At 40.6% G+C, this 25,979-nt stretch overlaps 1 protein-coding gene across 1 annotated transcript in view; it reads right to left on the bottom strand.

The window, feature by feature from the left end:
- wars2 (tryptophanyl tRNA synthetase 2, mitochondrial) overlaps positions 1–20,192 on the bottom strand; it is a 32,157-nt gene extending 11,965 nt beyond the window's left edge. The window contains exons 1-2 of the mRNA XM_085250316.1: positions 20,038–20,192; positions 298–558 (exon numbers count right to left, since the gene is read on the bottom strand). Coding sequence (XP_085106442.1) covers positions 298–558; positions 20,038–20,142 — 366 coding nt within the window. The 5' untranslated portion in view covers positions 20,143–20,192. The remainder of the gene's footprint in view (positions 1–297; positions 559–20,037) is intronic.
- Between the last annotated feature and the right edge of the window lie 5,787 nt (positions 20,193–25,979).

Here is a 25,979-nt window from a genome sequence, read left to right as displayed (position 1 = left end):
GACAAAAAAGGGCACTTCTTTTCTTAAACAAACACTGATGTGCTCTCTACTTGATAACCACATGAAATGTGAAAAATAATCTGCAGACATGAGTGTGAAATCTAAATTATATATACATGCAAAGCGCATGTTGGGTTGCATTACTTATCACATATAAATAGTACTTTCTCCACCTGTGAGTATTCATTTATAGACAGAAGTGTATATGCATCCAACACACTATGTAGGGAACTACACAGCAAATATAACACATCATATATATTTATAAACGGCATCAATCAAACATGCCCAACTCACCTGAGACTGCTGGAAGAGTATCGCTTTCTCTGGGTTGATACCGCAGGCCAACAAGCTGGCTGCCATGTCCAGTATGTTACTCTTGAGCTGCGTTGGATCCTGGGGCTGGGTGATGGAGTGCAGATCCACAATGCTGTAGAGGACTGAGGGGTACTGGTCCTGCAGGGACACCCAGTTCTCCAGAGCACCCAGGTAATTTCCCAGGTGGGGCACTCCAGTAGGCTGAATCCCTGAGAATACACGGCCACTTCTTGGAGCCTCCTGGGAAAAAGAAGAAGGAATTTGCTCGAGTTGGCTCTATAGCACTTTGGATTTGATAATGAAATAACATCACGGAAATGTAATTACAAATGATGTCATGTATAATCACATGAGCGATCAAAGATGTTCCACTGTCTTCATCACACCTCTGAACACTAGTCTCTCTTATTTTAGTTTTGCCAAATCACAACAACAGTGGCCGCAAGGTGCAAAAAACCTCAACAATCAGACGACCACCTATGAGCAAGTACTTGGTGACAATGGGAAGGAAAAACTCCCTTATCGCAGGAAGTAATCTCCGGCAGAACCAGGCTCAGGGGGAGGCTGAGACCAGTGAGGGGTGAGGGGAAGGAATAGAGCCAGAAATATCAGAAATATCATCCCTTTTTAGCACATTAACTTCTGTTCTTAAAACAGTGCCTATAACACCAATGTCTCCAGATTAGCGCAACAATGGTTGGTTGACTTTAAAAGTCAAAGCTAAGGCCAAGACAAAAAATCCTTGAAAAGGGAGAAAGTTACCACTAGAAAGAAGCCTGTAGAGACCGAAGTGTCAGTTGGCAGGTTGGGGACCATTAGCAGTCATGCTTGTATTACTAAGATGCTAACTCCATGGCTAGCACCTCTGTTCTCTCCCAAACACATCCAGCACAAAGAATGCATCACCTCATTGGCCAACAATATCACTTACAACCATCCAACCAGCTTCAAAGCCTTTCATTACCATAACAGAAAGCTGCACAAAAAGGGGGGGATAAAAAAACAAAAACAGCATAAATACATCACATATAACAACAGCAGCCCACCATAGAGTAAGGGTTTTTTCTATAATTAAAACAAGGACCTTATTTTAGAGACAGCAGCAGGGTCTCAACACTCACCAATTGAAACAGGGAGATCAGTATTTGTGGTTGTACCACTGGACTAAAACTATATTTCTCTTCCTGCAGAGTCTGACTGGGGCCAAACACCTCATTTCTCCTGGCATCAGTCGGCTTCACTGAACCTTGGCTTTCAATTAGCCTTGCTAGGCAAGAGTCTTAACCTCTGCTTGTGCCACCACACGATACAATTAGAGGGCAAGCAGAGTGGCACCTGTTATGACACATGAAACCACGCTGGCATCCAAAACTAGGGCTTTTTGACCAAAGCCGTTACACAGTAGATTAGGGCTTCAACAGAGCAGAAAGACACATGAACACAGACTGGAACTGTTTTTGTTGGTCTGGCAGAAAGACAAAATCTTTGGCGCTTTGGTAATACACATAACAGCCCACAGTGGAGACAAGGATTCAGTTCCCGGCAGAAGTGGCTTGGATGAATGCTCAAGGTAGATAAAAAGAACCACCTCATGCCTGAGGACTAGACCTTTGAGGTCTGCAGGATGACTCCGTGGCCAGAAATACCTGCCAATTGCCTGCTTTAGAAAAAAAGGAAGGTTCATGGGCTGCATTGTTACAGGTGTGTTATTACCTGTGTACCAAAATACAATGGAATGCAAATCTGGAAGTCTAGTTTTAAATAACTACATGGATCCATGAATTTAATCTACAGGACTTTACACAAGGTGATGTGTATGGCTCAAGCACCTCAATCCACCAATAGTAGGTAACTGTAAGCTAGTAACAGTACCACTGCAATATATTAGGAATGTGTGTTTAATGAACAGTCTGTGCATTAAAGTTGCTAGATGATCTCTAATTGTTTAACTGTTAATGCCTGAAGAACCTGCATTGTTTTTGTTGTAGGATCCCCCCACTATACCAACACATAGGGGTCTTATTGGATGGAAAGTGGAGGCTGTACTTCTGTGTTCAGGATAAAAATTGTCCTACAAATATGATCTGAATATGCTGGCAAGAAGCAAAGGAAGAGATTCAGCAGCAGACAAATCAATCTTACCACAAGATCCATTTAGAAGGTGCTATAGTTTTCAGTACTGGACCGCGGATTGGATTCTCCCCACTTATTACTACCTCCGTATGCTCCAAGTTATGTCTATCCAAAACCTCTGAAAATGAAACTTGTGCTAAACTGTCAGATTTTATGTAATAACCTTGCAGTCGTTTTCAAAGAAAATATGTTAAGCTTTATATGAGATAGCACTGATGGGTTGTAAACAGCAACACCTGGACGTTTGACTGAAGAGCCCATTTTAAAACTCCCCCCAACCCCACAAAGCCCACAGGATCTCCGCGTTATCGCCTCAAAATCTGACTGGCGATCATATGTTCCCCAGCTGCACTTTTCAAGGTTATTATAACTAATCATTAAAACCTGAAGTTTTCAGAGGATATCCTCTTCAGTCACCGCTCAGAAATCAGTTATCTTGACAGCTTGCTGAACTAAATCACATTCAATCTGACTGAGGGACAGGCTCACCACAGCATCTGAGATCAGATAACAGTTGCTCTCTCACCGGCGTAGCCCAGAGGTTCTACATCTTTAAACCCTGAGGGATCGAATAACAACTGCTGGGAGGCCAGCGTTGGTCCACAAAGTCTCCATCTACTGGCCTGAGGGAGCAGCTTTCCACCCAGCGAGAGAGAGGCAGGAAGGAACTGGGTGCTTATGTCATTACCGACAGGGTAATTGCGCTGGAGTGCCATTGATGCTGAGAGCCTCTTAAGAGGTGTCAGGATTGATTTGGGTGCGGACGGGACCCAGAGTCTGGCTCATGTGTGTTCTCACCTCGAGCTGACATGCCAAACGCATGTTCCCTCCCCTTCTGCTCCGGCCCCCAGGGGAGGCCATTAGCCATGCAGACATGGTAATGGTGTCATTTGAGCCAATCGAGTGTCAAATGAGAGTCAACGCCACAGCTAACTAGCCACTGGGCAATCGTGGGCTATCGCGCTTTAAGCCACTTTGCCAGACACCTCTGTGTTACTTTTGGTCTGAGGAAAGTGTCTTTAAACACATGCCACTATAGCTCTTGGAGGAGAAAGTAACCTACGCAAGTAAGTAAATCAACTAGAGCACGATGACAGAGGCGACAGCAAACGCTGTAAAGCAATTAATGTTTGTAATGAATACTGCGCTGCAAAGCCAACAGCAATAAAATATTATCAACAAGCACACTTTTGCCACGCACGATATTAAATTCAATAACTTGTGAAATACTTGTATAGTGCTTGACCTTACATCTTTAAATGACTCCCAGTGGTATGTTAGACAATTTCCAGTAAGATAAATCAGATATATTTCTTACTCTAAACCAGATTTAAACATGTTAATAAAGACCTGAAACCATCATAAAACAGTGCTAAAGTTTGGCCATTTACAAAATGCTAGAAATCACAAGTTATTCTATTTTACAATATCACCTCTGCCACAGAGCTTATGTGTTTCATAGCATTTACCAGCATGTATTTGTCTGTAATCACAGTGGTCAGAGGGCCGGTGGCGCCAGTGTCCGGCAGCCTCGCCTCTGTCAGTGCGCCCCAGGGCAGCTGTGGCTACAACGTAGCTTGCCATCGCCAGTGTGTGAATGTGTGTGTGAATGGGTGAATGACTGAATGTAGTGTGAAGCGCTTTGGGGTCCTTAGGGACTAGAAAAGCGCTATACAAATGCAGGCCATTTGTATAGCGCTCGAAAAGTTTTGAATGAATTATGATAAAACTTTGTAGGGGTGTAGAGCGGGATCGTGTTTACAATCTTACATCCACCAAAGGCCTTCAAGGTCAGTTTAATATTTTACTGGTCTAAACTGGAAAAAGCCTTAAAACTCAGAAACTATGATTCTTACAATATGATGTCACATTTTACCCCTCCAACAAAGTCAATAGATTGATCTGAAGCTCATTCAGTTCAGTTCTATTTATACAGCGCCAAATCACAACAACAGTCACCTCAAGGCGCTTTATAGCATAAGGTGGACCCTACAATGATACATACCCACCTCATGAGAATATGATTCTTATGATTGTAATAATAATATACATTTTGTTATGTACATTACAGTAACAGGTCTTAATCATTTAAATACACAACAATTTGAATACATGTGCAATGTGCCTTCCCTGAATAATTTTTTAATTAAATGAAACTTGTGATCAAAACCTTTTTTTTTTTACTTATTCACATATTTATTATTAAATAATTCAAGGAACTGCACTAAACACTGAAAATAGATACACGTACTATATCTACAAAGATAAAAATTATAAAAGAAAATATTTATATTCAAAATTGTGCATGTTAAAATATATTTCAACAGGGAAAATAATAAAAGCTGCAATTTGCAATTGTTTTTACTACACTACAAACTTCTCAAAGTACATTTAAAAGACCAGAGAGCGAGCTGCCTTGGCAGAGGTTTTGAAGTCTTGAGGCGCTTCTTGTTGTGTTCTTTGATCATTTCTTTCTGAGGGAAATAATATTTTGGACCAAATGTTGTGTTTATTCCTTTATTTGAAAATGGAACAGACACTCTGTGGGTTGAAATATTCCAAAAACTAAACTAAACTAAAAAAAAAAAAAAAAACACTTTCAGCCACCAAAGTGAAGGAACTCTGGCCAGCTGGCCTTACAACACTGCCGTCCCTGGAGTATGGCAGATGGTGTCTGGCTCACATATTGTCAATCCAAGAAAAAACAAAAATCAAAAAGAAAAATAATTGAGACAAAAGCCTGAGTAACAGCAGACGTTAATTCTTAGTTAACAAATGAAACACTTCCTTCTTGTCCAGTTGCTGTTTTATACAAGCAAACCTCTGTTGAGCAGTGTTATCTGTCTTCTTCTGTCTCCTTCTGCCTCATTCTCATAGTTGCTGGATACCTGCTGATGACACGGAGCAGACACGGAAAACGCTGGCCATTCTCGTCTCATATTTTTACACCGACAGGAGCGCGGTGCTTTCAGACCGCACCGTCGCAAAGGCGACGAAAGCTTTCTTCATCCACGTCTGCCATATGCTAAATGCATTACGCACCATGTGTGTGTGACATTAACGCCAACAGCTAGAAGGTTACATACACTAAAAAGGCCATGCTTTCACACTTGCACTACCTTTCCGGGAATGTGTGTTCATTTGTCCGCGTGTGTGGTATTATCCGTAGGGATAGCGATCATGTGCAAACAGACATATGTCCACACGTGTAGTCTATGCCTACATCAACATCAGTGAAGCTGTGAAGGTGTCTGTCCATGTGAATTTGACAGCTCACATCAAGTGGAAAGAACACTATCAGCCAGTCTATCCAAAACAGTAACATGACTTCGATCCCATCCACAAGCTGCGTTATTAAATGGAAAACAACTGTCACAGGCGCCACTTCATTCCAATCATTTGAAGACGAGGAGAAATCAGTGATTGGTTTCCCACAGTTTAATAGAAAGTCTCATTCCAGGAAAATTTCCGTCTTCTCTCCAAAGTATCCCGCAGCACTGGAACAACTGCATATTGGGAAATGACAAATATTGGATTCATCATTTGACTGAGTGCGAGCTACAATGAAATTACACCCTTAACGAGGAATGTGTAAAATGACAGATAGCAGTGGGAGCAGATGCATAAAAGTGGATACACAGACTCTGGGCTTGAATCTACAATCATATATGATTTTCCTCTGCTAGATTAAAGGCCATACATATGGATGCTTCCAACTCACATGTAGGCTGAATTGGACAAAGCGTGATCGAAAAGTTTTCACTGTGGAAAACCGTACCCACGTCTCTCCTTCATGGCTGCCTACTTAGAGAGCACTGCAACGTTGTTTTTTGTTTTGTTTTTTACATTTCCAGCTGATACTATCACACTTTGTTTGCCTTCGAAACGTAGAATAAATGTACACCTCATCTGAAGTCTCGGAGAAAAGCACCCATTCTTTTACACATCATGTCAAGCAGGGTTTTCCTAATTCTCCTTTTTACACATCCCCGGCACTCCTTTATTTAATCTAGACATTAATCATTGCAGACGCACATAAGAGTGCAAACTTCAATTTCTAAACCAATTTCCAGTAGCGAGAAATTCACGCAGACCATTTCCTTTTGTGCTACATGTGAGAATGGCCAACTGCGCAGAATTTATGCTTTTGTTACTTTTGTTCACTAAAGCTGCTACGTAATCTGAAAAAAAAGCAAGCCAAAACAGACCACAGGTTCATCATCATCATCATTATTATTATCACTACAACTGCTGCTATCAAGCATTTGTAGCTTCCAGCTAGTGTGACCTGACAGTCTCGAACTAGCTATGTTATTAATCATAGCCATGGTTTTGGTTGAGCTAAAACTTGCATAACACCTCATTTCTCTTCTCAGATCTCCTCCAGACTGCTTTTCAGAGCTCATACATCATATCAGAGCCTCAGTGTCCTGGAGTGGTCCACTGATATCTCTCTCACCGTGGAGCCGAGGAGGAGGTACGACAGTCACCGCCTTTTAACTACACCAATTTCAGCACGTCTGAAGGGAAAAAAAAAGAAAAAACACCTCTGGGAGCATCGCTGCTTTCCCTGCTGTGAATTACCATCAGCTCTTTGTGGGCAAGCAAAGTGCCCCAGATCTAACCATGTCTGTGGAGCACAGAGATGGGGCCAAGAATGGAGGATTTTCGCTGCGCTCCTGCTGAGTGTCTTGCACATTGGATCCAGTGTTCTTATTCTGTCCTGGGCACTGCAGGCACCCCATTAACGCCAACATGCTGAAATACACTTTGACACAGAGCCCCTCCCCTCCTTACCCACATATCTTTCTTCATCTCTGTCTACCACTCACTTAGGGACCTGTTAAAGCAGGCGACCGACAGAGCTGCACTTCAGTCAGGTATCAAACAGGAAATAGGGCTTACTGTACTCCCACCATCCTCACCGCTTTTTTCTTGAAAGCATGTGTGTGTTTAGCCAATGTGAGGCTACACTCAAATTTGAAACAAAGTCCATATGACCACAGAGAAAATGTGCACACACCATGAAAGGTGTATTAATGAATTTAACTGAAGAAAAGTAAATGAAGTGCTGGATAAAGCAGGGGACAGAAGAACAGGAAAAAATGTTAAAGGAGGAAGCAATATGATTTTTTTTTTTTTTTTTTTAAATCAGACTGTCCAGTCAAAGGCATTTTTTTCCTTTTTTCCCCCCATTGAGTGGGTTGCAGGGGCAGCAGAAGAGAAGGCCCAAAAGGAGCAATTGATTAAATCTGTGGTTGACGTGTGGGACAGGTGAGATTGATGAGGTTCCTCTGAGCTTCACACTGTGCAGAGAGCGGGGCTACAGGAACAGAACACTGCAGTGTGGCAGGCCAGGGCTCAGGGCCCGCTCGCGCCGTGGGGTCCCTTGGCTGATTAATGGGACTGGAGGCCCTTCAAAAACAGCACTCCCCGCAGACAGGGCTCAACAGTGCTCCAAAAATAACCAAGCAGCAGAGGCAGCTCCGGCCTCCAGTCCTAAATGTCTGCAGCTTCTGAAGAAACCAGACTTCAGTATAGCCTGGGGGGAGATCATCAAGAGGAGCGCTGCCTACTTAAGACAGGAAACTTGGATCTGGCTCATTAGAAACTAAACATTTAATGACTTTTCTAGTTTATGGGAAGTGACAAACACTGACAGCCGATAGTGTATCAATGACAGTGTCCTATTAGGTGCTGATGTTATTATACATAACACGTGTAAAAGATGGTTAATCCAAAGAAGCAGAAACTTCACACCATTTAACATTAAGGCCCATAATAAAACATCTTCCTAACACAGATTTAAAAGACTACTTTTGAATACTTTAGAAATTTTTAACAACATTCCACATCTCAGTGTTTCCCACAAACCTCCATTTGATTTCCTGGCAGCAGGGCAGGGAAGGATACATGCACAGGTGGATGCATCTTTTGCGCACCATCACACTTCCTTAAAATAATTAATAAAAGAATTAAACAGTTTTCTTTCGCAAATGTAAGTACAGATATTTTGTGACAAATAAACAACACAGAAATGATCAGCTGCCTCTTTATTGAGATGCCCAACCCACAGTTTTGGTTAGAAATTAGCTAGGATATGTGAATAGCTCTCGTTGCCTCATTGAACTTGAACCAATGGCACATAAACCAGTCCTGCAGCTGCTGCAGGTCCTGTTTAGATTCCCCTCCAGTTCACAGCACATCTGCAGAGCAGAATAGGGCTGCCACGATTAGTCGACTAGTCACGATTACGTCGACTATCAAAATCGTCGACGACTAATTTAATAGTCGACACGTGTTTTGAAGCTTTGTAAGATCACAAAAGACGCAGGAATAAGTAGTAGGATTTAAGAGTGTAATAACGGACTGAAACAGAAGATGGCAGCACTGCATGTACAAGGATGCCAGCTGCCGTTAAACCCCGAAGAAGAAGAAGAAGAAGCTGTGTCCCAGAATTCATAGCGCGGCCCAGCTTAGTTTCCAACAATGGCGGCAGCTAGTTAGTTTTAATATTACTCTTATTATTCTTTCTGGGTCACAAAATAAACGTTTAACATATTTTCAGGTGAGAATGTAGCTGTGGAAACCTCAAATATCTGCTCAGTTTATCCAGACACCACATATTTTCAAAAGTGCTCCGAAGTTTTCGGAGACGTCTGTTACCCACTAGCTCGATAGCGAGCCGGGGGCAAGGTCACTAGAGCCGTGAGAACACCGGACTCCCGGCAAATCGCGTCTTTCGCTACTCAGGTTAAACATGATATATAAGTCACTTAGATAACTTAAAAATGTTATAGTTTGGCTTTTTTAGTATTTTATTTGTTCCTGAGTAAATCGGTTTGGCTGAGATTAAAGTTATAGTTTTTACACAGCTGAATAAACGTCAAGCAGACAGCTGATTATCAGAAGTGTGAGATGCTGGAGAATCTACTCCGGTGTCCTGTTATATTTTAGATAGCAAGGAGTTTATTAAACTTCACCGAAACAATCTGCAAATTTCATTAAAATTTAATAAACTATCATCTTGTCTTTATTTTTAGTTAGCACAGACCGTAAACACTTAAAGCTGTAAGCTAATGATAGTTATATAAGAGCAGATACTGCTGGTGCAATAAGCTGTACGTTTTACGTCCAATGGATTTGATTAGTCGACTAATCGCAAAAATAATCGGTGACTAGTCGACTATCAAAATAATCGTTTGTGGCAGCCCTAGAGCAGAACAACGTCTACTTCACTGAAACTCAAAAAAATGGGAAGCGTTGGGGATAGCTGATTAGCAGTAATTGAAATTAAGATTGAAGGGATGATAATTTGTGATGAAAACTAGTCATTGGGCAACTGTTCCTTCTGTTTATACAATTCAGGATCGTGGAGGGGGCGCAATTTATTAACACCAATTAACCTTAAGTGTATGTCTTTGGACTGTGGGAAGCAGCTGGGAGAATACGCAAACTCAAAATTTACTGGCTAGCCATTAAATCTGAACCCAAGAACTTCTTTCTCTGACATGATGGTGCTAACCACTGCATTGCCAACCTTCCCATCTCTTGGATGTATGTAACATCTACAGCTATATGACCAAGGGGTAACTTGGGTTAGAAACCAAATCTCCACTGCAGATAGTAATTTCAACTAGCCAAGCCTGTGGATGAGGAAATGAGCATAATATATACAAAAATCAAAAATGTATCATTTATAATACATCTTTTCTAAAAAAAAAAAAAAAAAAAAAAATAGACGTTAATAATCATTTTATGTGTGATGATGTTGGAAAAAAAAAAAAGTTTCATTCAGACTGTTCACCCCATAATTAAAGAGAAAGCACACACACACACACACACACACATATACTAAATAAACTATGATCAGAGTAAGATGAAATTGAACCTGTTGTAAAGACATAAAGCACCGTTTTTCATGCAACAGTGTTCACAAATCTTTCAGACTAAACAGTGGGCGCATGAACTTCATGGACCAATCAAATACTAAAAATGCAGAGCAGCTTTGCATTTGTATTTATCAAATAATGAGGTAGCATGGCAGCATCAGACAAACACACCAATGCAGTTTTTTGGAGGGGGAAGTTCAGCTCACCTTTCACTTTAAATGCTTCTAGACAGAATAAGATCGCTAACCATTCACAGCAAACTATTTAGCATCCTAATTTTAATATAATAAAGGTTATCATTCTCACAAAAGATGAATCAATCCAAAAGCAGGATCACTGACTACAACCCAGCTCAAGTTCAGCTTTGCTAGAGCCAAACCAGTTTGCCTACAAAAACGATCCCATGAGCAGCAGCTGTGCACAGCTGGGAAACTTCATTTATATTGCAATTTTTTCACTCTTACATAAACACATTTATACCAGAGCTACTTACTTCCATGCTTTGGCTCTGTTCAAGCCATTTGAAATAGCTTCATTAAACCATTTCCTTCCCTTTCAATGTTGACAATGGATATGTTTAATTTCATTTCACTTGCTGGAAACAAATGACTGACAGGAACTCAAAAAGAAAAACAAGTAAGCGTCACAAGACAGCAAAAACCTAGCCAGCGCACACGTCATAAATTTGACAATATGTAATTAAAGTAACACTCAGGGTGAACCTCCACCTCTGAAGAGTGCAGTCATTTCCGTCTCCAAAGGCAGTGTCTCTCGATTTGAGTGCGACTCAAAAGACACAATATCAGATACTCGTTTGGTTTTAATTAAAACTGTCAGAAGCTTGGGAAAAAGTGCTGCAGACAGCACAAGCTGAAGCATGGAAGAACTAGTAAGATTTGTCAGGTACCACTGTGGGCACGTCTGTGGAGCGACTCTGTAATTCGACTTAGCTATATGAAATTATCCAAACGAATACGCTGACATATGGGATTGCTTTAAGAGACGGGTAATGTGCGCGGCATCTGAGTGAGGGCCCCGGCTGCAGAATGATTACGACAGACCTAATTACACAGGAGGGACTGCTGAGAATTAGCGGGCTTTTCTGACAGTTGAAAATAAATAGGGCAGTTAATGAACATCCTCAAAGGAGAGACTGTGTTTCCGCGCTCTCGCAGGCCCCTCCCGTGTGGTGTGGGAACAGCTCTAATGGTTTTAACTGACACTCGAGTAAGTGAACGTGGAGTCAAGGAGAACGGAGAGAAAAATTAGAAGTCACTTCCTCTTTCCTGGAGCTGGGGGCTGACATGACTGATATCAACCAATAACAGGAGCACAGGCCGGGGATGCCTGGACAGGGGAGGAACATATTTACAAGTGATGTGAGGCTGGAGGTAACTCCACTGTAGAGCAGGGGTCCCCAATCCCAGTCCACGAGGGCCGGTGTCCCTGCAGGTTTTAGATGTGTCCTTGATCCATCACAGCTGATTTAAATGGATAAACTACCTCCTCAACATGTCTTGAAGTTCTTCAGACGCCTGGTAATGAACTAATCATGTGATTCAGGTGTATTGACCCAGGGTGAGAGTTAAAACCTGCAGGGACACTGGCCCTCGCGGACTGGGATTAGGGACCCCTGCTGTAGAGTTACAGTAGAAATATTTCAGTGCTATCCAAACAAATCTGCAGTTTCTCAAGTGCAAAGATACAAAGATTTATATATAAAGATTTGCTTATTTTTAACTGAGAACTGTTTTTTTTTTGTTGAGGACAAAAAAAATAAAAAGCTATCACAGTACCTCTAAAAGCTAGTGTAAGACAATATATACTGTATTAAAAATTACTTAATGCCTCTTTTTCATTTAATTTAGACACATAAAAACTTAACAGTAAATATATCGAGTTAGACAGAGCTCCACTGATGTACCAGCTATCCGATATTAACGATATTGAATTTTTAAAACAGCCTATAACAGAAAAAATGTAATTAAAAACTAAAGACACAGGACGAAAACTATTTATTGATGTTATGACTGTTGAGGACTGGGGAGGCGCAGAGCCATTGCAGGGGAGGCTCGGTATGAAAAGGGGGGAAAAAACAAAACAAAAAAACAACAACAACAACAACGCTTGGACACTGCTATCACGGGCGCCCACACAAACGCAAAGCAGGAGATGAAGCATCGCTGAATATGTTTCCAAACCAACTTCATTCTAAGCCAAAGACTAGAAAATATGGTGAAGCAAATCTTCCCTACAGAATTGGTTTTCCCCTTCGTAGGGAGCAGCGCTGGGCTCTTCAAATCATGGACAAACAGGATCCCACATTCTTGATTTTTAGTTCACAAACACTTGTTGTAATGACTAAATACTTTGGAGATATTAGCTCTTTATACAGTAAAGTTATAGTGGGATACAAATAATATCAGGCTGATCCTGCCACGATTTATTCCCCCTGTCTAAATCACGGACAAACAGGATCCCACAGCCGTTTATGTTTTTAAACCCATTTTGCACAGGGAGGCATTTTTTGAAAAATGTATTGATAGCAATGTTGAATATTATTACACAGGAAAAAACAACTACATGTAAAATAATCACACCGTGATGCCTCTGCCTTTGTAAACGGAGGGTCAGTAACTGTGTGTGTATGTAAGCGTGTAAAACCTGCAGATAGTCAGATTAACAGTATTTTGTTTCTGCAATTCCTCTCATGTAAACAATAACGTGGCGCACAGCGTGACGTGAAAAAAGGCACATCCCTTTGACGCTGCGTGACGAACCCTGTATTCCTCGTCCACACGGAAACGCAAAAAAGGAGTTTTAAAAATCTCAGTTTTCAGTTGTAAACACCGTTTACATGTGGACGAAACAGCTGCGTTTTCAAAAATACCCGTGTAGGTGCGGACGCAGCGTAAAAGAGTTAGTAGTTTATTTTATTACTACCTGTAATTTATTGCAGTTTACTTGTATTTGCTTAATTGTTTACTAAATGTTTGAGGTGTGAAATAAACCGCAATGGAGCAAAATATGTGTGTGTGTGGTTGGAGGTTGTGTGTGTGTGTGTGGGGCGGGGGGCGTGAACATTTTTCTTGTAAAACAAAGGGGGGAAAGTTTGGGAACCACTGGGTTAATTGATTAATCCAAATTGCTCATAGGTGTGAATGCGGCAGTGAATGTGAGTGCAAATGGTCGTCTGTCCCTGTGTGTTGGCCCTGCGACAGACTGGTGACCTGTCCAGGGTGTACCCCGCCTCTCGCCCTATGTCAGCTGGGATAGGCTCCAGCGCCCGCCGCGACCCTGAAAAGGAGAAGCGGATGGATGGATGGATGGATTACAGTTTGTTAAGTGACCTCCCAAAGAGTCCAATTTGCAGCCAATCACAGGGCCAGCCTTCCCGATGAGTTTATTCAGTTCAGTCATCGCACAGCTCCAATGCTGCTCTGCCAGCAGTCCGCAGCCTAGTACTGGCTGTTGCACATACTGAAGGATCTCAACTTCTTTAGAAACTGCAGCCTGCTCTCCCCCTTTTTGTACGCAGCCTCTGTGTTGCGCATCCAATTCATCACCATGCCGTCCCAGACACAGGCTGTGTAGTTTCCTCTTCCCTCTGAAGACTGGTGTGTAGGCTCCGGGCCTCCAAAGCAATGACAACAACTAGAGTTTTGATCTCAAGACTTAAAACAAAAAAAGACGTTCATCTGCATAATTCCTGAAATAATTTTGGAATTGATGCACTAATCAGCACCACAACTGCATTCTAAGACATTTTATACCTTTCAGCTGCAATGTCTCTCACCACCAAAAAAAGCTGGGAAAAACATGCGTTTCTAACCCGTTCATCCAGCCAGGACTGCAAAAAACAAAGCAAAACAAAAACACATTTTAATTTTAGGCCTTGGCAAGTTGATGTTTCCTCGCTGATATTTGCTTTCCCAAACAGGCATCAAGGAGACCAATATTTAAAAGCAAACCACAGCCGACAAACATTTCTCTCCAAATCAAAAGCATCTGACAAACGGTCGCACTTCATCTTTGTGTCAGTCCGTTGAGGCTCACTGACTTTTTACAGTGCAGAAAAACCTCTAAAAGAGCATCTTGTTTGACGCACATCACACCTCGGAGCATTGTGAGCACGCTCGTGTTTGCACTCGGCCGTCCACATTTGGAGAAAATTAAAACAAATGAAAACCAACACTTCATTTCTGATGTTATTGCTGGTAATGAAGCACCGCTGTGATGCTTTCAGAGTCCCCCCCAGCTTTCCACCCCTTCCTCCCCTCTCGTCGCACACCTTCTCCGGCCCCTCCAGAGACTTTGGCTTAACAAAATACAGACGAGATGGCAGTGAACGCGGATTCTGTGTTACAGCTCGTACATCAACCAGCAGTGGAGTTTTGAGCAGATGGGTGAAGTTTGGAGGTGCACAGTCATGCCAGAACAACTCAATATTTAGGATTGTTGTTACTCTGAAACAAACTGGTTGTTTTTACGTGTGCCAAGGGACTCATCGTTTGCCTTAACACATCATTTGCTTCGCAAGGGCAGCTGCACAATGATAAAAAGCCCTAAGCTGACTTATATTAGGCGTGTTTCTCGAATCCACTGAAGTCAAAAAGGTACACTTAAGGAGTGCTACTGAGGATGTGATGTCACATGCCAGACTAGGAAAATAAACTCCACAAAACAAACTCAAGCCAGACGAGCAAATGAAAACTACTAAAATAGTGAACAAATACAACGTGTTACATCACGGAATAAATCTTCAAACTCATGCAGAAACCAAAAACACACTAAATGACTCTTGATAAGAAAAAAGAAAATGAACTGTGACACCACTAGTTTATATAACTGAGACAACCATGTCTTGCTTGCTTAATTCAATCTCAGTTTACTTCCTCCATTTCCCAGAATCCCTTTCCAACAGGGACTGGGTGAAACTATGTTTTGTTCTAGTCCAAACTACGGCCCCAGCCTCCAATATTCCTCCAGCCAAAGGAAGAATATTGGATGATTGAATTCTTGCACAGAATAAAAATAAACATAAAGTGTAATGAGGCGTTCCAGGTTCAAAACAGATCAGAACATTTTCCCAAATTGTCAGCAGTTGTCCAGATCCACAACTTAGCTTCATCCCAGCCAGTTATAGCCACACTGCACATCATTTTAATCACTTTAGATTGATTTCCAGAATTCCTGTAATTTTTCCAGAATGGGTCTAATTATGAATTTGGAAATTCTAAAAGTAGTTGAATTATCCATCCATCCATCCATTCGCTTCCGCTTATCCTTTTCAGGGTCGCGGGGGGCGCTGGAGCCTATCCCAGCTGTCATAGGGCGAGAGGCGGGGTACACCCTGGACAGGTCGCCAGTCTGTCGCAGGGCCAACACACAGGGACAGACAACCATTCGCACTCACATTCACTCGCACATTCACACCTAGTGGCAATTTGGATTATCCAATTAACCTATCCCCACAAGTTGCATGTCTTTGGACGGTGGGAGGAAGCCGGAGTACCCGGAGAGAACCCACGCAAACACGGGGAGAACATGCAAACTCCACACAGAAAGACCCCGGCCTGATGGTGGAATTGAACTCAGGACCTTCTTGCTGTGCGGCAACAGTGCTAACCACCGTGCCACCGTGCTGCCCGTAGTTGAATTAATCAAACTTAAAAAAACAAAACACAACAACAACAACAATAATAATGCTAAACTTATTACGTTTCAGTACATTTCAGCAATTTAAAGAACAGTTTTTTAAAAAAATGTATTTATGAGGTTTCAGTGAGAATATTCATTTCCAGGATGTGGAACCTGAATTTAATATCATCTGTCTTTATTTTCATCCAGAGTGCAACAAAAAGTACAAGTTTTTTTTCTTCTTTTGAACAAGAAGAAATCTAACAGCTGCGACTAAAGAGTGTAATTTAATCATTGCGCCAAAAGGAGTGTCAGTACTTTTCATACTTCATACTGTGTACAGTGACACAGTAGCATGTCATTAGCGTGAAAGCTCTCCGCTGTAAGTAAAGACACACAGGTTGGTAAAGTAATCCACCACTAGGGTTGCCAACTCCCTGAAAAATAAATAAGGGACACCTCGTGGCCAGGGCCGGGCGACCCAGTTGTCTTCACCCTTCCCAGTGTGGTAGCTCTTTTTTTGTGTGTGAAATTATTTTTTTAACCATTTGACTTGAATTTGATTTAAGTAGATGTGTATTCTTTGTGATATGAACACATGTGAAACAAATGATCATTTAGCCATTTATTTTTAGCTCAAAATGACAACATTAACACAATAAAACAGGTCTCTTTCTTAAACAGAAGCCTGTCATGCTTAACTTTTGAGAATATAAGTAAATCTTTCTTTAAAAGAACTCTGTCCTGCTTAACTTAAAATAATAGAAAACAATAGAAAGAAAAACATTCTTGTAACAGTGCACATTTAGTGCATTTAGTACAATTGGCTTAATGCTAATCAGCTGCTCCTGTTTGTAAACCCGCTTGTTCCCATGATTACGGATCTTAACTCATCATCATTATTCATCTATGTATTACTTTTATGTATTAGTCATCTATTTGTTGTAATCATCTATCCTTACAGTTGTTTATTACACAAAATAAATTATATTATCACACTTCTGGCCACATAGCACTGATATTCACTGCACATGCCCATATTAACTTTTTCCAGCCAGGTGTTTTCCTTTTCCCATTTTTCCCTTTCTCTGAACAAACATTGCTGCTCTAATGCTGGGCTCACACTGTGCGGTTTTAGGCCCATTTTGAGCCGATTTTTGAGTGATCGGACCGATTTTGGCCTTCATCGTGCATCGTGTAGTATACGTGGGGTAACGAGAAGTGATTAACACCTCACGACCAGCTCCCGATCATCAATCGCTCGTGAGGGTCTCACCACAGCCGCTCACACTGCTCGCGCGCAAACACGTAAACGTTGGTGTAAAAGACGGCGCAGCACGGCTGTGCAGCGTGTGATCTGGACACAAGCGATGGAGGCACACAACCGTGAAAATAGTGGGATTTACATTGCTGCTCAGTCACAGCTGCCCGATCAATGTTTTTCATTAGCAATTTAGCAAAGTTGATGGTGGTGGTGTGTGTGTCTGTGTGAGTGTAATGCTGGGCTTACACTGTGCGATTTTTGGCCCATTTTGAGCCGATTTTTGAGTCGTGCGACCGTTTTGGCGATCGGCCCGATTTTGGCCTTCATCGTGCATCGTGTATCGTGTAGTATACGTGGGGTAACGAGACGCGATTAACACCTCACGACCAGCTCCCGATCATCAATGGCTTGGCCGTGAGGGTGTCACCGCAGTTTGTCACACTGCTCACGCACAAACACAAATGTCGGCGAAAAAGACGGAGCAGCACGGCTGTGCAGCGTGTGATCTGGACACAAGCGATGGAGGTACAACTTGTAGAACTTTGGAAAGCTCATCCGAGCCTTTTCGATGTGGCCTCAGAAATTATCATGACACAACAACCGTGAAAATAGTTGGATCTACACTGCTGCTCAATCACAGCTGCCTGATCAATGTTTTTCATTAGCAATTTAGCAAAGTTGATGGTGGTGGTGTGCGTGTCTGTGTGAGTGTAAGACGGAGAGAGAGAGCGCGACAGATTTTCTGTTATAACCTTCATTTTATGGACGCACAGTGTGAGCACTCAGGTCGCATCAGAGCATCGGGCGGTATAGTGTGAGACCCTGCATCGTGACCTACCAACTGCGAGTCAATCGTGCAGTTTGAGCAGGAGCTGAATAACGCGACTGAAAAAAATCGCACAGTGTTTGCCCAGCTTTAGGTGTACTGTCGTCCGAGACTTGCACCGCAGTGTCGGCGTTTGTTTCCCTGTTGGCCATGCTTCTTGTTGTGGTCATCTGTTGTCTTCCGGTATTTTCTCCGTAAGCGACCTTTCCTTGACCAATGAGATGAGCGGTAATCTGAATTGTCATACTCGTAAGTGTGCTGTCAGCTCATTGGTCACAAAGCAGGAGAGGGGCTGGGAATTATGTTTTCAAACAAAGCGTTAATTCCATAAACATTTATAGACTACTTTTGATTCTCACTGTATTACGGGACAAAGTGCGTCCCTTATTAGCTCAATACGGGACGTGTACTTTTGTTTCGAAATACGGGACGATTCCGTATTTTAAGGGACGGTTGGCAACCCTATCCACCACAAAAACATTGCTAACAACAAACCTAACCATATACTCATATCACCCTGACCCAGCTGAACGTGGATATTTTAAAAAAGCTAACAAAGGAAAGGTGGCTAAAGCTAACCAGAGCTCAGAGCCAGCCGCAAGCCAGCAGCCTCGGTATAAGCAAAAGATCAAAGTGGCTACAGGAAGATTATTGAGATGAGTGAAAAAGAGAAATGGGTTGATGTCCTGTCATCTAGTGAAGTTCTAAACATCCTAGAAGATGATGTAATTACTGACATTAGCTTTGTTACACAAGTCTGCTGCACCTTCTTTTGTTCGGTAATACATCAGGTGGGTGTAACTCATCTACAGGTAATTTTTTGTACCTTCTGTCAGTAGCTGAACACATTGTTTTCAATTGTTTAAATAAGTAAGAAATTTTTATTCCTAAACCAGATTTAAAGCCAAAGAGCTTTACATTAATATAAAACAGAATAAACAAAAATCTGACACTACATTCACTCACAGTTTACATGAAATAACCCAAATTAATTTCAAATTTGAAAACAACCACACTGAGGCTGATCTCAGGTCCCTTATGAGATTATTATTCAGTTTTGCTGCAACAACAGCACAGGCATCAGCTCCTTATGAAATAAGCTTTGACCACAGGATGATCAGCAGTCTCTGAGAACTCCACTCTTAGAAAGATAAATTGGCCAAGCCCTGAAAAGAACCCTGTCTAAAGAAAATTCTTAATATAGGCAAACATCAAATCATAAAGTAAACACAATAAAGAATCTGGCGTTTTATTGCCAGATTTTGATACTTCTCTTTTAGTTTTTAGAAATCAGTCACATGGTTACAGGAAAAAATAATAAAAACAATGAGTCAGAGTGATGTTTAGGTTCTAATTAGCTTATGGTAGTTTACCTAATGAGAAAGTGTTTTTAATGGGAGTAAAAGAAGAAATAACAAGCACCTGACTAACGTCACAGAAATATCTGTGATGACGGAAATATGGTGATAATGTGACCCAACATAGGTTGTGTCGCCTGTTCGATACATTATGTCAGTTAGATTTGTGAATACATCCTTGTCTGCAAAACAGCACTTCATGGTGCACATGCATGAGACGGACTGGATCGAAATAGGACATATGCGAGGCTGACTAATCTGCAAATTCTCGCCCCTGCCATAATACACCTCTATTGAGTTTTTCCACCTTCCTTGTAAAGAAGAACTACACGTCAAGGTGTTGCTGCAGCACACAGAGCATGTTTAGTGTGAGTTTATTAGAAACGGACACAACACTTAGAAGCCATCTAAACTGCTTCAAAGGGTAATGCACCTGTTAATGTGCATTGGTCGTTTATTAGCTGACCTTCTTTGAGTTCTCAACACGAAATAAACACCGAAAGCATCGCTTTCAACGAAACTCTTATCAGAACAGCGTTTATTGCGTATGAATTTTTCACCCACGAAGCTCGTGAATAACTACAAAAGCTTTCTTGCAAAGCATACCTTGTTTTCCGGACGAAGTCCTGCGCAAAGCAACCTTACAGGCGAGTTTAACTTCTGAATGAATCTGGGGAAATGTTTCAAGTTATTCCGCATGGGGAGCGCCATCTTTGATTATAGCTTCCAACTACGGCGGCTGTGAAAGGACAAAAAGGACAGCGGCAATTCAGAGTCAGAGCGTTTTGAAATGTGGTGGCAGGACGGGCGGCCTACGGAGGGAGGTGGAGCCATATTTATCTAATATTTAATCAGAAGTAAACAGAGATCAGAACTGGTTTGGCAAACACTCAACACAGCCTAAGGTTTATATGCAATCCTTTGCCCTCACTGTATTATACAAAAAGTGGCACCAGCAAGAAATTAAACTTCATTTTGCACCAAGCAACGTTTTAGGATGTGTTACTTTAATTTGTATGTTGCCAAATCACAACAGTTGCCTTAAGACACTTTCTATGGTAAGGTAAGGACCCTAAAAATTAGAAAGAAACCCCAACAATCCCACACCCCCCTGTGAGCAAGCAATTGTCAACAGTGGGAAGGAAAAATGTCATTTCACCAAAAAGCAACCTCCAACAGAACCAGGTTCAGAGAGGGCAGCCATCTGCTGCAAGCATTTGTGGTAAAAGCCATAATTGTACTACTTCAGTAATAGTAAGCTTGCAGAGGTTTTATCATCAAAATATATTTATAATACCTTATTAAGTAAAAACAGCAAAAACAAAAATAATACATAGGGGCATAGAAGAAGAAACCAGCATAACATAGAAATGCTCAAATAAAGTATACTAAATTTAAACTACACTTTACCAATTACTTGAGCAAATGTACCCAACTGAGTTTAGTCACTGGTTATACTGCATCCATAGTCTGATCCTGTGATATTGGGCATTTTAAGGAAAATAAGACTCTTGTCCAGTGATACCAGTGGGGAAAGTGCATGTGCATATTTCCATTACTGAGTACTGCTTGGCCACACAACACACAACAGTGGCCAAGTTAGTAGAATCCAAAATTTTCACTATTAAATAAATGGTAACATGTTATAATATGGCCGATATCTAAGGTTGTAATTCCCCTAATTATTATTTTTTATTACTATGTACTGTTTCATTGAACCTAAAAAGGTCGGTAAAATGAAACCATTATAACAATGAAATAACTGCAATGTAACACTAATTTTTCTGTAAGCAATTTTAGGTATAGCATTAGTCATTTTAAGTAGCAGCGTATGTAAATTTAACTAGTGCACAAGTAATTTGCGTAGTGCCCAACTTCTGGGTATTTCACAGGAGACGAGACAGAAATGATACTGTTAGTCATTTCAAGTACTGCTCAAGTCATTTTAATTATGCAAAATTTCGTGGTAATTTTGTGGAAACATAAACAATATTTCCCATCTTGCATTTTATGTATAGAGTACTTCTCGGAGTGTGGGCCATGTTATGAAGTCTTTACATTATTTTTTTTTTACATTTAAAATTACACAATTAAAAGTGCACTACCTAAAATCATTTACACACTACTTAAAGATACTTGCAGTATAATTATTTCTTTGTTGGTTAACCCCTTATTCTAGTGTAGTTACCTTTAACTATGAGCAGGTAAATAAAGTTAAATTGTAACTTCAAATAAACTTCGATTTAATTGCAGGGGAGCTCTGCCCCAAGATGTAGGCTGTTTTCTAAAGTGTTACCTAAAAAAGAATAGTGAAATATGTAAGTGCAGTTCATTATGATGTTATTTCTTGCTGCCTTTTTTATGCTTTTCATTTAAATTCCAGCAGTTTTTAATTTTAAAGCATCATCTTTCCACCATCTGTTTTAAATTTATATTGTTTTTTTTTTCTCAAAAACACTTTCATTTCTTAACACTACTTCTCATTACTAAATGTTTGTCTGACAGCCAACAAAGCAACGAAAGAGAATTTCATGTAATAAGCTGTTGGTTTGATGGGAGTAAGTCTGCATCCAGTTACTCAACATATCAGGAATCTCTTACTTATTAAAAAAAACCTACAGTTTTGTTTCAGTCTGCTCACTTTTTTGTCTTTCCTTCCCTTAGAAAAAAAACAAATTTTGTTGTTACTATCAACCCGTTTCATTTCAGAAATAAGACTGTATCACTGAGAGGTATAACCATATCATCAGAGTTTATGCTTTTTCACTTGAGGCCAGGTTTTTGAATGAAAAAGCTAATTCGCTCTTAGCTCCAATAAAACAGAGATCTAATGGAAATTAAAAAAAAAAAACACCAAACTGTACAATATATGAGAAAAGTTCATCACTGAGTCTTCCAACTGAAAACAACACAAGACCTTCCTGCCCGTGTGCACCAGCTGCCTGTGCAGAGCTACAGTATATGCATGTCTGTGCCTGTGCAGCTTATGGAAGAGAAAGATATGCAATTACACCCTTTCCCACCACCACATATACAGTAGACTATAGAAATGTGACAGACATGTGTGCTTTCCTCATTGTCTGACATCTCTATGTTAATTGGGTGCTGTTGTGTCTGCCTGCTTCTTTAACAACTGCAGGGAGCAGCTGCAGAACTCCTCTATAGCTTCCCTCATTACAAAGTGGTGATACACATACTGTAAGTGATTATTCTGCACGCTGGCTAAGGTTACATTATGTTTGCAGGGCACACTGGCTGCTCACAGTCGCTGAGACCTCTTATATCTCAAACATCTGCTCTTGATTTTTTTCCCATCCACCTTTTGCATCTGGTTGCATTTGCAGTACAAAATACAGACTATCATTCCATATTCATTATTATTTCCCGAGGCGCTGAGGCCGAGCTCTTTGGTGCATCAGATTTACGGACATGGGTCTTTGTTTTCTCTCATACCTAGGCGATGGAAGATCTTTACAGCAAACAGTGAGATGGGTTTGCATGCCTGCTGGTGTGTGTGTGTGTGTGTGTGTGTGTGTGTGTGTGTGTGTGTGTGTGTGTGTGTGTGTGTGTGTGTGTGTGTGTGTGTGTATTTGTGCAGAAAACTTCAGCTCCTGTTTCATGGCCACCCAGTAGAGGTCTATCCTCTCTTCCTTCTCTCTGCCTCCTCCACTTTTTTCTCTTTAAAAGGGAGTTCCTCTGTTTTTTGGGGTTTTTTTGCTTCTTTGACTCTCATAAATAAATTATCTGGGTAAAACCACATGTAGCTCTAATCAGCATGGCAGAGATAAACTGACACACATTTAATGCCTGCAGAAGTCAATAATAATAAATCCTAGCAGCATAGTCTTTGAAGGCCAGATTAGCCTAATCTGGGGCCCTTGGGGGTAAGAAAAAAAATGGATCCACATTTGCTGTGTTTTAATTTTATCGTTTAGCATGTAAGTAGAAAATTGAAATAGCATAAGTCATAAAACTGGATAAAGCAACAGTGCGTGCAGACTGGACACTAAAGCTGGACTGACAGTGCATTAAGACCCTCCTCAGGTCACATGCTGACTCAGGTAGCCAATCTGTGGTCTGCTTTGCACTTTGGACTAAATCATCAACTAATAAACTGTTGCTTTCTGTAGCACAAAGACATTGTACGTGTAATACGACGAAAACTAAATTGCATTTAATTATATGAATTACATTTCATTCAACAGTTTAAATCAGGGATGTCAAACTAGTTTTACAGCACATGCAGCCCACCGTGATCTTAACTTGGCCAGACCAGCAAATCTCTCATTTCTGTCAGTGTGAAGCAGCTTAACTACACATTTACAGTGAGAATCAGTTTTTCTACATAATAATGTTTTTATACAGCAGTAAGTGACAAGAAAAATCTGTCAGCACGACACTTGGCATCATTACCCAGACTGTCCTGTAATTATAAAACAGAAAGTTTTTGTTAACTCATCGAAAATATCTTTCTCCTTGCTACTGCAAATAAAGAAATTGCACTTGTAGACAGATAAACAATTAAATGACCCTGTTACTTTACTTAATTACTTTGTTGTGGTATGAATGGATAAAGGGGAGGTCTTTATCAGTGGGGAAAAGCTGTAAAACACATGAAATTAGTCCAAAATTTATGCCATCTACCACATTTCGCAAAGCCCCCTAGTGGGACAGATTGGAGTCTTTGCCAGACCAAAATGGCCCCCAGGCCTTATGTTTGATACCCCTGATTTAAATTAAAACAAATGGAGTTATGGAAGTAATTTTAATTTTAAAAAATTAACATCATACAAGTGAGACAAAAATATTTATGAATGTAAAATGACAATTTAAAGCCACTCTAGGTTTTTATTCAGTTGTTTACATTTTTTTTCTAGCAAATAGTTTTTGCCTGAAACGAAATGCAATGATCGGAGTGAGCTGCACTTTCAACCTATAGATAATCTCTCATTTTCTAATTTTGTTTATATTGTCTTTTTAATTATTTGTATTCATATTTAAAAAATAAAAACTGTGTGAATAGAGGCTAGAGACACATTGTGTTCCTGCAGCTAGAGTTACTGCTTCAGCCTGGTATCAGACAACCTGAATCTGTAGCATTTGTTTGACAATAACACATTTTTTGAGGCTTGAGCATTAATCACACAACCCATAAATATTAATCACTTCATACTGTGTTTAGTGTGTATGTGGCAGAGGTGGGACCAAGTCATTGTTTTGCAAGTCTCAAGTAATGTCAGGCAAGTCAGAGTCGAGTCTCAAGTCACTGGTGTAAAAGTCCGAGTCAAGTCACAAGTCTGAAACTTTGAATTTCAAGTCCTTTCGAGTCTTTAAAAAAAAAAAACAACGAAAAAATAATGTTGCAGTTATGCTAAATGTAAATATTAGACCATGTAATTTTAAAATCTGTGTTTTTCTCAACACATACAAAATAGTGAACTTAGAAAATATACACAAATTGTGAAATTGCACCTCTTTAAAATGCAGCTCAATTAAACCTAGCTCCAAGAATAATTTTCACCGACAGTTCTGAGATAAGCTGCATGTTATTCTTGGATGCGGTTGTAGGACCGGCTTTAAAATCGCATGACAAAAATATCATACATATTAAAAAAAACTGTATCACCAACGTAGCCTGGAAAACATTTGCTAGTTAGATGAAGTCAGCTATCTCATCGTAGCATATTTATATGCATATTTATAATTACACGGTTCTTGGAGTGAGTGCATACACTCATGAAGTTTAGTAACTTCAGGTCACTGCAACAAGCCCAGGTACAGTTTACCGACGGATGGGTGCAGGACCTTGAAATGCACCGTGTAGAAAGTAAAGACCATCGTACATATCATAAGTTTACCAGTCTCACAAATTGTCGTCATAAATACACATTCCTTAACCGTTTATTAATAGGACCTTTGAGCTCAACGGTAATTAATTAGTAGTGGAAATAATTTCTGGTAGCATCACAGAAATGTAGCAGTGACAATAATATTGTATGCTGTAATCGTACTGGGCAATTAGTGATACAAAAAACCTGTTTTATCCTGTGAATAAAAGTATGTTTTTGTCAATGTACCATAATAACAGAAGCGAAACGCAATATTGTGTCAGGACAATTCACTATTTATGCACAATAAATAAAGGAGCATAGCGCAACAATTTCTGTTCAGCACCAGACTTGCTTGTAACCTATATCACCAATTATGTTATGAAAATGACGTATTAACTACTAAAAAACACTGACCTTCGTGTAAATGCTTGGAGCAGACTAACCTGTGAGCTGGAGTGTTCTGGGACGTTATAATTGGTCTTTGAATGGCTGCAATCCAGTCGCGTCTTTGTTACTTCGGAAACATGGCTCGAACAATTTCTCTTCAACGACGTAATCCGATAACAACCGATCTCTTTACCCGTCGGCTTCCCGTGGCTGTCATTCGACCGGCTATTGCAGTTAATAATACAACAGCTTCTTGACATTTTTGTGTTTCTTTTTATCGCTGTGTGACTGATTTCAATTGAAAGCCTGCGTGCGCTAGTACCGCTTGCC

This window comes from Mchenga conophoros, linkage group LG16 (genome assembly GCF_057382185.1).
Source record: "Mchenga conophoros isolate Kocher_MC1m ecotype Shallow Benthic linkage group LG16, M_conophoros_male_GT1.1, whole genome shotgun sequence".
NCBI lineage: Eukaryota > Metazoa > Chordata > Actinopteri > Cichliformes > Cichlidae > Mchenga > Mchenga conophoros.
The sequence above is the reverse complement of the archived record's forward strand: the minus strand, read 5'-3'. Positions and strand labels throughout refer to the sequence as shown.